Source organism: Entelurus aequoreus, linkage group LG05 (assembly GCF_033978785.1).
Source record: "Entelurus aequoreus isolate RoL-2023_Sb linkage group LG05, RoL_Eaeq_v1.1, whole genome shotgun sequence".
Lineage (NCBI taxonomy): Eukaryota > Metazoa > Chordata > Actinopteri > Syngnathiformes > Syngnathidae > Entelurus > Entelurus aequoreus.
This window is the reverse complement of record NC_084735.1, coordinates 51162651-51180013: the sequence shown is the minus strand read 5'-3', so window position 1 is coordinate 51180013 and position 17363 is coordinate 51162651. Positions and strand designations below refer to the sequence as shown.

The window sequence follows — 17363 nt, the reverse complement described above, 5'->3', positions numbered from 1 at the left end:
ACCTGCGAGTGAAGGTGCACATGCAGCGACAAGTGATGCACGGTTTACACCCGAGACGCTAAAAAGAGAAAAGTTGATGAAGAATGGCGTGTTTCCAACAAGACATGGACTGCAAAGCAACGTTCCCTCTAAGGTGCGTGCCTGCGCAATTGCGCACTGCTCAAGCGTCTGCTGCGCGCAGCAAATATATGCCGCGCACCAAATCAAATCCCATCTGAATTCTAAACAAAATAAACATATTTATTCTATGTAATTTTGCAATGCAACTTTGAGTGACAGTGACAACAAGCGGCCCTAACGGTGTTCGTCAACACCGTTCAATTGAACACCGTTCAATTATTGTAACGTCTATCGAGATGCTTCGAGGCCAGGAATTATATCGATCACTTTATTGAGCAAAACTGTTTATATTCGGCCATAACCACACCAAAAACATAAGTAAAACACTTCTATCTCGAAAAACTAGTCATTTTCTGCCGTACAAACCAAGCCAAAACCAACTTGTCATCTGTCACCAACACGCATAGCACTAAACCACTGGTGCGTTTATGGCCACACAAAAAGTCGGACAACTCAAACACCACACAAAGTTACACTATGACTCCTCAGACATACGTGTGCTTATTTTACTGTCATTTATTATTAATGTTAATTTATTTATATTAGTCATGGAATGCTGTTACACACACTATGTTGAAGTATTACTATTATTATTATTATTATTATTATTATTATTTATCTTACGGTATACATCAAAAATAATATTGAGCAAAATTTAATTGAAATATTGTCGATGTGGCCCTCCAGCAGTGCTCGGGTTGCTCATGCGGCCCCCGGTAAAAATTAATTGCCCACCCCTGCTATAAACTCACTGCTAACATTACAACCATAGACATCTTATAAATAGACGCAGCATCAAGCGCTACTGCCTACTGGCGCTGACGAGACGCGGGGCCGCCATCTTGGAGTGGTGATCCGCTCCACTCAGTGCAATTCATTTGGCAGGAGCAATGAACTGTCAGCGCATTTAATTAATCTTACCTCACTGAATACCACTGATTTCCACACGTTTTTTTGTCATACGTGTAGCTATGATAAAGGACACATGTTTTGGCGTGTTTTATTATTCATAGTTTGCTTAACAGTAATAGAATATTCTTATATGCTATAAGTGACCAGATGTCTGAGATCAAAACTGGGAATATAATCCCAGAGAAGCGGGGGAAAAAACGGTCAGATATTTTTAAATTCAAGAAACAATATGATTAGGTTATATACACATGCTACATAAACAATGTATGAATACATTAGATATCTATATATCTTATAGACTGTATCTCTGTTGCTGCAGCAGCAGAGAGTTTATTCTGTCTTGACACTTTGTATTAATATTTTTTATTACATTCTTCCCTTAAATGATCGCGTTTACAGTGATTGTTTTATATGTATTTTTTATGTATGTCGCTTTGGATAAAAGCGTCTGCCAAATACGTAAACATAAACATATATAAACACCTGAAAGTCTTTATATCAGCTAAAACCACCAATCTGTTTGACTGGATTCAGAATAAAAGCAAATGCTGTCTTACCCAACAATGTTAGTATTTGAATATTGTTACTTGAAGACTAATTCCTGGTTACAATTATACTGTTAAGAAAGCATTGTCTTATATTTTGCCTAAATTGAGAACGCATCATAATCAGTGGCGGCTGGTGAATTTTGTTTTAGGTGGGGCTGAAAGTTTGTAAACCAAACCCCTGTAGGGGCGTCATCCTCCCCCAGAAGATTTCTTTGTGATTTTCACATACAAATATTGAAGATCTTTGCTCCTTCTCAACTCTGTGGTAATATTCTTTTCACAAAATACAGCCAAAAGTATGTTAATGTTAAATCTTACTTGTGAAAAGTAATCCCCCGATTCTTATTTTCAACAGTCCGCTCACTTGAGCAGGAAAACGCTGAACACCAGCCCGGCATCTTTGTTTTCTACCTGTCAACTGTCAGTTTAGGCTGCTCGCCGGCTCCTCATCACCACTTCAGGATGGCGGCCAAATTACTCGCGTCACAGCAGCCGATGCTGCGTCTACTAATAAGATGTCTATGGTTATAACGTCATTGCAAAAACTGCAATCTGTTGCGTCCACTGCAGTTCGCTACCTTATTCATACTTTTTGTTAAGTGTTTTTCTTTAAGCAGGGTTGCAGGAGGTACCTACACATAACGTTACGTTAGTCAATGTATCACACACAGTAACGTAACGTTAGACGGCGGTCAGCAGCACCGCATATTTTAGCCATCTACAAAATGACAAACATAGTCAAATAAAGGTCAGTTAAAATGTATACTATATTAAGAATGTGTACATATTGCATAGGGCCCTGACATCTAAAAAGTACAACTCTGTTTATTGTTATGTTCATGTATTTGTTATGTTTTTCATGTGTACGCACACATAAACACACATACAGTATGAGATGAGACCAATGAGATAAGGTAAGAACAGGATAGAAACTGCTGTGGAACTAGTTACAATGCAATATGCCATAGAAATACAATGTTAACACTTTTGTGCAAATAAGTACAGTTGCACTTGTTTTTTCAAATGTGTTTATTCTGTAAAGCAGCGTTTCTCAAAGTGTGGGGCGCGCCCCACTGGTGGGGAATAGAGACATGACAGGTGGGGCGCGAGGAACGGGAGGAAATTTCACTTTGATTTTTAAAATTTTTTTATTATTCCTTGATTTTTTTTTTTACTATGCTTTCATTTTCTATACACACTGTAAATCACTTTGTGATTCTGTCTGTGAAATCCGCTATATAGATAAATGTAAATTACTTATTTTTCCTGTAGGCTTTACATTTCTAGGTAGGAGCGAAAGTTTACTGACATAGCAAGAGTAACTAATGGGGGCGGGGCTAAGCGGAAGCTTTGTGAATGGCGAGTTACTGGGCGAGGATTTGCTGTTTTGCAAATACATAAAAAATAGAGCCACTGCTGATGAGCTGTTCAAGATAATGGACAGTTTCCTCAAAGAACACAACCTTAAATGGGAAAACTGTGTGGGCTTTTGCTCTGATGGCGCGCATGGCAAAGTCAAGAAACGGGCTGCAGGCTCTAATAAAGAGGGTTGCGCCAAATGCGCATTGGACACAATGTGTCATTCACCGGGAAACACTCGCGTCAAGGCAGCTCAGCCCCGAATTCAATGAGGTTTTAACAGTGGCAGTGTCAAGCCTGCAACCCCGATTTGAAAAGCTGTGCAGTGCAAAACAGGCTCATTGCAGCCACTAATGCTGGAGTACTGTAAAACTCATGTTCACTTGCCCTGTCCTCCTTTTTTTGGCAAAGATTGCAAAGTGGCACTTTTATTTTCATTTATTATTGAACTTGATGCAAGTTATTTGATTTATTATTGAACTTGATGCAAGTTATAACACTTTTATTTGATTTATTATTGAACTTGATGCAAGTTATAACACTTTTTTTGATGTATTATTGAACTTGATGCAAGTTATAACACTTTTTTTGATGTATTATTGAACTTGATGCAAGTTATAACACTTTTGTTTTATTTATTATTGAACTTGATGCAAGTTATAACACTTTTGTTTTATTTATTATTGAACTTGATGCAAGTTATTTGATTTATTATTGAACTTGATGCAAGTTATAACACTTTTAAATTAAATGATAATAAATGATAAATGGGTTATACTTGTATAGCGCTTTTCTACCTTCAAGGTACTCAAAGCGCTTTGACAGTATTTCCACATTTACCCATTCACACACACATTCACACACTGATGGAGGGAGCTGCCATGCAAGGTGCTAACCAGCAGCCATCAGAGGCAAAGGGTGAAGTGTCTTGCCCAAGGACACAACGGACGTGACTAGGAAGGTAGAAGGTGGGGATTGAACCCCAGTAACCAGCAACACTCCGATTGCTGGCACAGCCACTCTACCAACTTCGCCACGCCGTCACTTTTATTTGATTTATTATTGAACTTGATGCAGGTTATAACACTTTTTTTGATTTATTATTGAACTTGATGCAAGTTATAACACTTTTTTGATTTATTATTGAACTTGATGCAAGTTATAACACTTTTGTTTTATTTATTATTGAATTGATGCAAGTTATTTTATTTGATATTGAACTTGATGCAAGTTATACCACAGCTGCACAGTTATTTTATTTATTATTGAACTTGATTTTATTTTATGTTATTGAGTTTGAATGTATAAAACTTGATGTTACTTGATGTTCGATAAATTTGAAAATGTTAAGCTTGGCATTAGCGTTCTGTTGGGGCGATGGGGGCAGGTGGGGCTTGAAAACTCCCCCTTGTCCAAAGTGGGGGATGACAAAAAAAAGTTTGAGAACCACTGCTGTAAAGGAATGAGTTACATGTTTAAAATGACTGGTTAATAGTGCTATTATGACGTGCAATGTCAGCACTATTTTATTCCCCCTGCAACTTCAAATGCACTTGTTTTAATAAATAAATACAGCGTTTTAAAAGCGTACACAATCTGTGTAAATATATTAGTCTGTGGTTAAAAGAACTTGAAAGGACTCGAAACTCAAAATGCAGGACTTGGGACTCGACTTGAGACTTTCCAGTCTTGACTTTGGACTTGACTCAGGACTTGCCTGTCTTGACTCGAGACTTGAGGGCAAAGACTTGAGACTTACTTGTGACTTACTTGGTCAATAATACAATCTACAAGGTTAATACAGTTGACTTCTCTTTCTTCCCCTCCATTTATCTGCTTTCTTTTGTAATCCAAGTTATCATTACATATATGTGTTGTTGCATTTGAAACAATTGTATTGTTGATATTAGAGGTAAATGTTATTATTCATTATCAATTGTGCTATTTCTATTTGTATTGCTCCGTTAATAGTGCAATAATGTTCATTGTCATTTCTGTGATATTAATATTTACTAATATTTCTGTGATATTAATATTTACTTCGCTTGCTATCACTTTTCGTATCATATTTGTACATATCGTATTTGCTGATGATGTTCTGTTGTTGTTGTTATTGTTGTGTTTGTTGATGATGTCTCTCTGTCTTATCCCCCTTTTGTCCCCGCAATTTCCCCCTCTGTGTTTCCTTTTTCCACTTTCTATCCCCTCCTGCTCTGGTCCGGCTGCGCCAAACATGAATATAAATCCATTTAATAAAGTCAAATACAAATAAGGCAACAAGAGAAGTATCCCACACTTCTCTTTTGTAAAGTAAATCTGTACAGAAAATATGGGCATCTACAGCAACAATATGATTTGCCTGAGTAGCTGGACAGGACAAAAACATTCTTTCAAGTCTGCCTTACAATCACAGTGTGCTGAGATGACGACATGTTGGTTAGACGTAATTATCCACGGTGTCAAACTTGGGTCGGATCATTTCTGAGAGTGTGTTACTCTAGACTGGCTTGCGGACACGATGTCCACTGGGTTTATAAAAACCTCAACGTCACAAACCCATCCACAAACAAAGCCGTTATAGCTTTCTAGACTGTTAAAATGTAGTCCTTCGAAGTGTAAAATGGGCTGGTTTGAAAAATGAAGTAGTTCACAAAGACATCAGGGAAGATGTGGTGGTCTCTGCTCCACTCTAACTTGTCGATCTTGTACGGATTTTTCCATCCAATTAGGGCTGATTTCTCCTTAAAACGACCAAGGGACTTCTTATCTAATGACTCAAAGTATTTCTCGCCCTTCAAAATGGATTCCGACATGCACTTCCGGTAAAAATCCAAACCCCTCTATTGACACAGCATGACAAGGAAAAAGTGCTTTACAGTATTCTATACTGACGATAATGAAGAAAAAAAACTGGTATCAATGTACATTTTGTGTGTTGGTATCGACTTGATATTGATACTTTGACTACTTTAGTCCTGTGTGATCCCGAGGACCAAAGTATGATAATGCAACGGAGTAGGGGATATAATTATCAGTTACGTTTTAATTGATTTCAGTAAAGTTACCATAAACATATGGACTATTTATATATTTTAAGGGGTAAACTTACAAACTCGACACAGGATCGACACAGGTACCGATGATATATATGCAAACACTGGTATCTTTGCCTTTTATAGAATGTGTAGACGCATTTTTTTTAAGTATTATGGGGACGGCGTGGCGAAGTTAGTAGAGTGGCTGTGCCAGCAATCGGAGGGTTGCTGGTTACTGGGGTTCAATCCCCACCTTCTACCATCCTAGTCATGTCCGTTGTGTCCTTGGGCAAGACACTTCACCCTTGCTCCTGATGGGTGCTGGTTAGCGCCTTGCATGGCAGCTCCCGCCATCAGTGTGTCAATGTGTGTGTGAATGTGGAAATAGTGTCAAAGCGCTTTGAGTACCTTGAAGGTAGAAAAGCGCTATATATAGTATAACCCATTTATCATTTATTATCATTTATAAGTATATACAGTATATATATTAGAGATGTCCGATAATATCGGCCTGCCGATATTATCGGACATCTCTAATCGGCCGATCTCTAATCGGCCGATAAATGCTTTAAAATTATCGGTATCGTTTTTTTTTTTATTATCGGTATCGGGTTTTTTTTGTTTAAAAAAAAAAAAAAAAAAAAAAATAATTAAATCAACATAAAAAACACAAGATAGACTTACAATTAGTGCACCAACCCAAAAAATCCTCCCTCCCCCAACACTTTGTTGTTTTTTTCTGTTATTAATATTCTGGTTCCTACATTATATATCAATATATATCAATACAGTCTGCACACATGATTGTGCGTGCTGCTGGTCCACTAATAGTACTAACCTTTAACAGTTAATTTTACTCATTTTTATTCATTGCTAGTTTCTACGTAACTGTTTTTATATTGTTTTACTTTCTTTTTTATTCAAGAAAATGTTTTTAGTTTATTTATCTTATTTTATTTTATTAATCACTGGATCGGTTCGCAGCTGAGTGTGAAGCGACTGGGATGAGAATCAGCACCTCCAAGTCCGAGTCCATGGTTCTCGCCTGGAAAAGGTATGAGTGCCATCTCCGGGTTGCGGAGGAGACCCTGCCCCAAGTGGAGGAGTTCAAGTACCTCGGAGTCTTGTTCACGAGTGAAGGAAGAGTGGATCGTGAGATCGACAGGCGGATCGGTGCGGCGTCTTCAGTAATGCGGACGCTGTATCGATCCGTTGTGGTGAAGAAGGAGCTGAGCCGGAAGGCAAAGCTCTCAATTTACCGGTTGATCTACGTTCCCATCCTCACCTATGGTCATGAGCTTTGGGTCATGACCGAAAGGACAAGATCACGGGTACAAGCAGCCAAAATGAGTTTCCTCCGCCGGGTGGCGGGGCTCTCCCTTAGAGATAGGGTGAGAAGCTCTGCCATCCGGGGGGAGGTCAAAGTAAAGCCGCTGCTCCTCCACATCGAGAGGAGCCAGATGAGGTGGTTCGGGCATCTGGTCAGGATGCCACCCGAACGCCTCCCTAGGGAGGTGTTTAGGGCACGTCCGACCGGTAGGAGGCCACGGGGAAGACCCAGGACACGTTGGGAAGACTATGTCTCCCGGCTGGCCTGGGAACGCCTCAGAATCCCCCGGGAGGAGCTGGACGAAGTGGCTGGGGAGAGGGAAGTCTGGGCTTCCCTGCTTAGGCTGGTGCCCCCGCGACCCGACCTTGGATAAGCGGAAGAAGATGGATGGATGGATGGATTTTATTAATATTTTAAAAAGGGACCTTATCAATCAATCAATCAATCAATGTTTATTTATATAGCCCTAAATCACAAGTGTCTCAAAGGGCTGTACAAGCCACAACCACATCCTCGGTACAGAGCCCACATACGGGCAAGGAAAACTCACCCCAGTGGGACTTCAATGTGAATGACTATGAGAAACCTTGGAGAGGACCGCATATGTGGGTAACCCCCCCCCCCCCCCCCTCTAGGGGAGACCGAAAGCAATGGATGTCGAGTGGGTCTGACATAATATTGTGAAAGTCCAACACATCAGCGAAAGTCCAGTCCATAGTGGGGCCAGCAGGAACCATCCCGAGCGGAGACGGGTCAGCAGCGTAGAGATGTCCCCATCCGATGGACAGGCTAGCGGTCCACCCCGGGTTGGGAGCAGAGTAGAAAAGAAAAGAAAAGAAACGGCAGATCAACTGGTCTAAAAAGGGAGTCTATTTAAAGGCTAGAGTATACAAATGAGTTTTAAGATGAGACTTAAATGCTTCTACTGAGGTAGTATCTCTAACTTTTACCGGGAGGGCATTCCATAGTATTGGAGCCCGAATAGAAAACGCTCTATAGCCCGCAGACTTTTTTTGGGCTCTGGGAATCACTAATAAGCCGGAGTTCTTTGAACGCAGATTTCTTGCCGGGACATATGGTACAATACAATCGGCAAGATAGGCAGGAGCTTGACCGTGTAGTATTTTATACGTAAGTAGTAAAACCTTAAAGTCACATCTTAGGTGCACAGGAAGCCAGTGCAAGTGAGCCAGTATAGGCGTAATATGATCAAACTTTCTTGTTTTTGTCAAAAGTCTAGCAGCCGCATTTTGTACCATCTGTAATCGTTTAATGCTAGACATAGGGAGGCCCGAAAATAAAACGTTACAGTAATCGAGACGAGATGTAACGAACGCATGGATAATGATCTCAGCATCGCTTGTGGACAAAATGGAACGAATTTTAGCGATATTACGTAGATGAAAGAAGGCCGTTTTAGTAACACTCTTAATGTGTGACTCAAACGAGAGAGTTGGGTCGAAGATAATACCTAGATTCTTTACCGAGTCGCCTTGTTTAATTGTTTGGTTGTCAAATGTTAAGGTGGTATTATTAAATAGATGTCGGTGTTGAGCAGGACCGATAATCAGCATTTCCGTTTTCTTAGCGTTGAGTTGCAAAAAGTTAGCGGACATCCATTGTTTAATTTCATTAAGACACGCCTCCAGCTGACTACAATCCGGCGTGTTGGTCAGCTTTAAGGGCATGTAGAGTTGGGTGTCATCAGCATAACAGTGAAAGCTAACACCGTATTTGCGTATGATGTCACCTAGCGGCAGCATGTAAATACTAAAGAGTGCAGGGCCAAGAACCGAACCCTGGGGGACTCCGCACGTTACCTTGACATAGTCCGAGGTCGCATTGTTATGGGAGACGCACTGCATCCTGTCAGTAAGATAAGAGTTAAACCAAGACAAGGCTGAGTCTGTCATCCCAATACGCGTTTTGATACGCTCTAATAAAATATTATGATCAACAGTATCGAAAGCGGCGCTAAGATCAAGAAGCAGCAACATAGATGACGCATCAGAATCCATCGTTAGCAATAGATCATTAGTCATTTTTGCGAGGGCTGTCTCCGTAGAGTGATTTGCCCTGAAACCGGATTGAAAAGGTTCACAGAGATTGTTAGACACTAAGTGTTCATTTAGCTGCTGTGCGACAATTTTTTCGAGGATTTTCGAGATAAACGGAAGGTGGGACACCGGCCGGTAGTTTACCAAGAGATCAGGATCGAGGTTAGGTCTTTTGAGTAGAGGATGAATAACCGCTTTTTTGAATGCTAGGGGAACAGTGCCAGAGGAAAGTGATAAGTTTATAATATTTAACACTGATGGACCTAATAATACAAAAAGCTCCTTGATAAGTTTCCCAGGAATTGGGTCAAGTAAACATGTTGTTTGTTTTGTCCTATTTACACATTTTGACAATTCCTCCAATGTTATTTCATCAAAGAGAGAGAAACTATTTTGGAGGGCAGTGTCCGTCGTATATACAGTCGTATCTGTGTTAATAGAACCCAGTTGTTGCTGAGATGCATTGTCTTTAATCTCTTTTCTAATTACTTCAATTTTCTTATTAAAGAAATTCATAAAGTCATCTGCTGAGTGGGTGGAGCTACTGGGAGGAGTCCCTTGTTGGGTTAGCGATGCTACTGTACTAAACAAAAATTTAGGATCATTTTTGTTGAGGTGGATGAGATTTGAGTAATATTTAGCTTTAGCTGAGGTAAGCATGCGTTTATAAGTTATTAAACTATCACACCATGCTTGATGGAAAACCTCAAGTTTAGTCGCACGCCATTTGCGTTCCAGCTTTCTACATGATAATTTCTGGGCTTTAGTTTCTTCTGTAAACCATGGGGTACGCCTTTTAGGGGCCCTTTTTAGCTTTAGCGGTGCTACACTATCAATGGTGTCGTGCAGGGCGTCGTTAAAGTTGTTAGTGAGGTTATCAATAGAGCCCACATAATTTGGGAATGGTGCCATTACCGAAGGCAGTAGGTCAGTAAGAGTCGTCGTTGTGGCAGCATTAATGTTGCGGCTGCTGTAGTAGTTATTATTATTATTATTATTAGTTTGTTGACAATGAGTCAGAACTTCGAATTTTATAAGGTAATGATCGGACATTACTTTAGTGTACGGGAGTATCGTAACTTTAGAGGTGGTGACACCCCTGACAAGCACTAGATCTATCGTATTACCGTTGCGATGCGTGGGTTCATTTATTATTTGTGTAAGACCACAGCTATCAATTATAGTCTGGAGCGCCACGCATGGAGGGTCCGATGGGGTATTCATATGGATATTAAAGTCCCCCATTATGATTATATTGTCGGCGTGCGTCACTAGATCAGCAACAAACTCTGAGAATTCACTGATGAAGTCCGAATAGGGCCCAGGGGGGCGGTAGATAACAGCCAGGTGGAGAGGCAGCGGTGTGACAAACCTCAAAGTGAGCACCTCAAACGAGTTATATTTATTATTTAGGTTAGGTGTAAAATTATAGTTTTCATTGTATATTAGTGCGACACCCTCTCCCCTTTTAAGAGGTCGGGCAACATGTGCATTGGTATAGTTAGGAGGAGATGCCTCATTTAGCGCAAAAAAATCGTCTGGTTTGAGCCAGGACTCGGCGAGACCAACGACGTCAAGTTTGTTGTCTCTAATGACTTCATTAACTAATAACGTTTTGGAAGATTATCTTATCTTCACCATACCTGGTTGTCCAAATTAGGCATAATAATGTGTTAATTCCACAACTGTATATATCAGTATCGGTTGATATCGGTATCGTAATTAAAGAGTTGGACAATATCGGAATATCGGATATCGGCAAAAAGCCATTATCGGACATCCCTAATATATATTTATTTATATATATATATATATATATATATATATATATATATATATATATATATATATATATATATATATATATATATATATATATATATACACAATATTTATGTTTTATTTTGCTGCTTTTATTTATTAATTAGATGCCTTTTACTGAATATGTACAAGCACTGTTTTTAATATTATATGATAATGCCTTTTATACTGTATTTTGTTTGTTTAAGTGAGTGTGTGTGTGTGTGTGTGTGTGTCTACTTGGACGTTGGAGTCTGCAATAAAGCTTGATTGAATACAAGCGGTAGTAAATGGATGGACGGATGAATACTAAATTCCCCAACTGGAAGGGTCCACATTGAAGTAGAAATACCAAATGGTGTCACATAACATACATCTGAATTTGTACTTGCAAAACCACTCCAACTAAAACAACCACAACAAAATAAATAGTAGCTCACTAGTGTTCACTTTACAACAAAACGACGTCGTTCAAGTGAATCTGCAGTGGCGCGTTGCATTGTGGGAAACACATGATTGACGTCGACGCCATTTTGCTGCGCGCGTCCATTGTGTGAAGATCGTAAACATCTGACAAACACTCTCTAGTACGGACATACATTTACCGTTGGTGAGTCATTTCTCCCTTGATTTTCTTCACAGTGAGGTTCGCTTAGTCTTTCGTGTAGAAAATACTTTGTGGTTTTTGGCATATTGTGATAAAATATGGCGTATTTTCGACGTTTAAAATGAAGAGGCAACACAGCTGCCCGGATGGCTGAGGGAGAGAAGCTGCTGCTAACATCACCGTATTGTTTTCAGTTCATTGGCTATTTCTACCAAGCTGCTTTGCTTCTTATTATATACATCGAATTGAGCGCCGTTGCCGCTTGTTTCCTATATTCGGATTATAGTGTGTGAACACACTGTTTAGTTTATAACTCTGAAAGTTGTGTTTATAGCTTGTCGTGATATCCGGCCATAATCCTGTTTGTAAGAGGCGGGCGCTAAGTAATTGCCCCCGCCCCTAAACACTGTGCCACAAGCGCCCATTGGCTTTTACGCAAGACCGGGAGGCCGCTGATTGGTTGCTTCTGGGACGACAATATTTCTAAGCATTTAATTGGCCGAGCTGGTATTGCACACTTTCTCGATTGGCTAACTGTAAACGAAACATTGTTAGCGCGGAATACGTTTGACGACGTTTCGGCGAGTGGACAACTGAACTACTTCAGTATTTGAAGTAATTTTTATTGAAGTGACTGTTTCAAAAGTATACTATGATGATTTCCGCAACCCAATAATGAACGCAGGAGACGATTACGTCATAAACGTCAAAGTGATGTGTGTGTCTTTATATAACAGCAAAAAATAGCGGCGAACCCATACACGTTTATTGCAGGGATATATGACTAAAACGGTTGATGACAAAAAAAATACAAAAACGCTCACATGCAGGCTGTAGATGTCTGATTGACGTCATTGTTGCATAATTGTCTGAGGACGCAAAATTCTACATTAAAAATACGTAAGTATCTGAAATACACTAATCCAAGCTCTTGTTATTCTGTCATCTAATGCAGTGGATCTCAACCTTTTTTCAGTGATGTACCTCCTGTGAACATTTTTTTAATTCAAGTACCTCCTAATCAGAGCAATGCATTTGTGGTTGAAAAAAAGAGATAAAGAAGTAAAATACAGCACTATGTCATCGGTTTCTTATTTATTAAATTGTATAACAGTGCAAAATATTGTTCATTTGTTGTGGCCTTTCTTGAACTATTTGGAAAAAAAGATATACAAATAACTAAAAACTTGTTGAAAAATAAACAAGTGATTCAATTATAAATAAAGATTTCTACACATAGAAGTAATCATCAACTTAAAGTGCCCTCTTTGGGGATTGTAATAGAGATCCATCTGGATTCATGAATTTAATTCTAAACATTTCTTCACAAAAAAATAAGTCTTTTAACATCAATATTTATGGAACATGTACACAAAAAATCTAGCTGTCAACACTGAATATTGCATTGTTGCATTTCTTTTCACAGTTCTTTTTGACAGGCATTTAAAAAAAATCTCACGTACCCCTTGGCATACCTTCAAGTACCCCCAGGGGTACGCGTACCCCCATTTGAGAACCACTGATCTAATGAAGTAAATTCGGTCTGCATTTTGTATGCATGATGTGAATATTGATAAAAAAAACAAGCAGCAAATATCCATCCATATAATAAGACATGCACCTGTGGATAGGTTGATTGGCCCTCGTGTGTGAATGTGAGTGTGAATGTTGTCTGTCTATGTTGGCCCTGCGATGAGGTAGCGACTTGTCCAGGGTGTATCCCGCCTTCCGCACGAATGCAGCTGAGATAGGCTCCAGCGACCCCAAGAGTGACAAGCGATAGAAAATGGATTGATGGATGGATAATAAGTGTCAATTAAACCTTAGTTCTACATTAACACGCGCACATAAAATAAAAGCACAAAATCACAGATACCAGGGAGAGCTGTCTCTTAAAGCATCACAACGGCAATGACTTCTGCACCGTAACAAACCAAACTGGAATCGACACTTTTAAAATAAGTAACCACATAAATATAAATAATTTTTAAACATGTAGCGCCATAATTTACTTTTAACAGTCCAAATTTGTAATTTTATGAACAGAGATTATTGAAATGCAACCCAGAAATAGACATAACTTTGATCATATTGAGTCAATTAACTCATTATATAATCAAATCAAACTAGTGGTTAACCCAATCACCATATTGTTGTATTTGTCATTAATGATAAATGGGTTATACTTGTATAGCGCTTTTCTACCTTCAAGGTACTCAAAGCGCTTTGACAGTATTTCCACATTTACCCATTCACACACACATTCACACACTGATGGAGGGAGCTGCCATGCAAGGCGCTAACCAGCAGCCATCAGAGGCAAAGGGTGAAGTGTCTTGCCCAAGGACACAACGGACGTGACTAGGAAGGTAGAGGGTGGGAATTGAACCCCAGTAACCAGCAACACTCCGATTGCTGGCACAGCCACTCTACCAACTTCGCCGCGTCATCACATTGTAAATGCGTTGCTCAAGGAATGTAGCAAATTGTTTGGATTCTTGGTAGTGTACCACAGCTCTTATGGAATATAAAATAAGTTGTTTAGTCAAATGTCATTATATGTAACTGTAGACACAGCGTAATGCAGAAAAAATAGTATTTGATCTGTAGATTCAGAACACTGTAATAACAGGTGCTTCAATGTTTGATGCCTCGTTCAGGTGATCATTTGACGTCATGGCTCGTACCAAGCAAACTGCTCGTAAATCCACTGGAGGAAAGGCTCCTCGAAAGCAGCTGGCTACCAAGGCTGCCCGCAAAAGTGCTCCTTCCACTGGAGGAGTCAAGAAGCCTCATCGTTACAGGTAACATTTGCATTTATTACGGATGCCAATTTTCCATACTGGTTTACCTGCCATGACAGAGTAAAGTATTCAATGAAATAATCCAGGAGAGTTTAATTGGTAAAAAAAATGTCATTTAACTCTTGTTTCTTGCGCTACCTTAAGTGTACAATGTACAAGTACAATGGATCCTCATAATTTGTTCATATTTCAGAACCATAACAAAAGCAGAGTTGACTTGATTTGTGTGACTTACAAATATGATTTAGTAGATTTTGACGTTCTTCCATAAAAAGCACATTTAGCTTTCATTCTATTCATCTTTATTAATGATACTTACTTAACATTGTTAAATATTTATATTAGCAGTTCACAGTTTAATATAAGGTAAGTGTTTTTTGAGCGTGTAGTGTTGTGCTTCAGGCCTGGGACTGTCGCTCTGCGAGAGATTCGTCGGTACCAGAAGTCCACTGAGCTGCTGATCCGCAAGCTGCCCTTCCAGCGCTTGGTCAGGGAGATTGCTCAGGACTTCAAGACCGATCTGCGTTTCCAAAGCGCTGCCATCGGTGCTCTGCAGGTATGTGTGTGCATGTAACATATTAACATGTTATTGTTGGACATATGGCTTAACTGTCTGGGAAAATCATCAAATTGCATTTATTTCCCCTTCAAAAATGCTATTGAAATTTCACGGGCTTTTAATACGATATAAAATTATATTTTTAAGAGTTTTTTCTTTTTTAACACAACGTAATGGAGGATTTTAACATCCCCGACAAAATGTTATTTTAGATAAAAAAATAAATGCACAGTTGTCCTTCGCAACATCGTGCTACAAATAAAATATATATCATGGCTGTCAAAACTAACTAGTTAACTAATGTGTTTAATTATAACAAATTATCACAGTAATCATGTACATACTTAAATTAATAATACTATTGATTTTGGCAGTACAAACTCGTTTACCTTAACCACTATAGGGTCAGTGATCAGATCAATGCATACATACCGTATTTTTCGGACTATAAGTCGCTCCGGAGTATACTTCGCACCGGCCCAAAATGCACAATAAAGAACAAAAAAAACATATATACGTCGCACTGGAGTATAAGTCGCATTTTTGGGGGAAATTTATTTGATAAAATCCAACACCAAGAATAGACGTTTGAAAGGCAATTTAAAATATATAAAGAATAGTGAACAACAGGCTGAATAAGTGTACGTTATATGACGCATAAATAACCAACTAAGAACGTGCCTGGTATGTTAACGTAACATATTATGGTAAGAGTCATTCAAATAACTAACATATGGAACATGCTATACGTTTACCAAACAATCTGTCACTCTCGATCGCTAAATAACATCAAATCTTCCTCCTCGGTGTCGCTCCTGGTATGCGGCGCTAGCGTCCATTCTTTCTGCTGCTCGATCGCTGTTTTCTGCTGCATATTTCACTACGTCCAGCTTGTAATCTGCAGTATATAATTTCCTTTTCGGTGCCATTTTTGTTCAGTCCTTCTCAGTTTTTATAAGTTACCGCCAACGTTGATGTGATCCATTTTAATAGCTCCGGCAGTAGCGTATAGCATATAGCAGTTAGCATTCCAAAACCCACAATGCACTTCTGCCATGACCCGCCCCCGCCGAATTCTTATTGGTTGGCGTGTGAGTGACGATTGTTGACGTGTGTGTGACGATGGCTGCCATTTGCTTCGTCGCTCACGCGAATGAGATAAATAATATTATTTGATATTTTACAATAATGTGTTAATAATTTCACACATAAGTCGCTCCGGAGTATACGTCGCACCCACGGCCAAACTATGAAAAAAACTGCGACTTATAGTCCGAAAAATACGGTAATAAAAAAAATTGTTTTTTAATATCCCTTTATGAAAATAAATTTGAAATACCAAAATATACACAGACCCAGAATTATTTTTGAAGACGCACTGTCGATTCTTGAGAAGATGAAAGGATTTTAAGTGTTCCTTATTGTTCGAAAAACACGGTAGACAAAAAGATAGGATTTGACCAAAAAAAATTGAATTTGACATCCTACCTTGCAGTGTGCACGTATTCTTAGTGTTACTGACAAAAAGGAGTTTTAATATGATGAAAAAAATGTTTGTTTGTTATATGGACTTGAAAAGTCAAATTGATTGGCTATTGTGCCACAGCAGGACAGTAGATAAAAGGGTAAAAGGTTTTTTGCAGCGTTTCCAAACTTTATGAAGCCGAGGCATATGTTTTACATGAGAAAATTGTTGTATGAATAACAAGAAGTGGATTTTTTCAATTGTAGTGTCTACTCTGTTTCGAAATATCACCATAGATATTAATATTTCCTACAATACAGTATATTTTAGACTGTGTCATATTAATATCTTCTATTTGTGTGTGTGCCTGCAGGAGGCCAGTGAGGCTTACCTGGTGGGACTATTTGAGGACACCAACCTGTGCGCCATCCATGCCAAGCGTGTCACCATCATGCCCAAAGACATTCAGTTGGCCCGCCGAATCCGTGGAGAACGTGCTTAAAAACACATGTAACTTTTGTCCTTTTGTCCTTTTTTTTTTTTTTTTTTTTTACTCTTACCTGTCTTTCCTCTTCTTACTGCCTGCTTTTTTCTCCCTCATCTTCTGTAGACTTTAGGCTAACTGACTATTAAGATAGCATTAAGCTGATGTCTGGTCTCTCAAAGGTTTCTTTCTGTGTCTCCGTTTGTGCGCTTAATTGATCTTTTAGGTCAATTAAGTGCAAAAGGCTAGTGCACGGGTAGTACAGTGTACTCAAAAGGGTCAA

The 17363-nt window shown here is 39.2% G+C and overlaps 1 protein-coding gene across 1 annotated transcript; it reads left to right on the top strand.

Moving 5' to 3' along the window:
* Positions 1–11635: 11635 nt before the first annotated feature.
* Positions 11636–17145, top strand: LOC133650740 (histone H3.3A). Its single transcript, XM_062048336.1, has 4 exons — positions 11636–11771; positions 14429–14572; positions 14975–15128; positions 16970–17145. Exons 2-4 carry the CDS (start codon positions 14445–14447, stop codon positions 17096–17098), a joined length of 411 nt encoding a protein of 136 aa, XP_061904320.1. The 5' UTR covers positions 11636–11771; positions 14429–14444; the 3' UTR covers positions 17099–17145.
* The last annotated feature ends 218 nt before the right edge of the window (positions 17146–17363 follow it).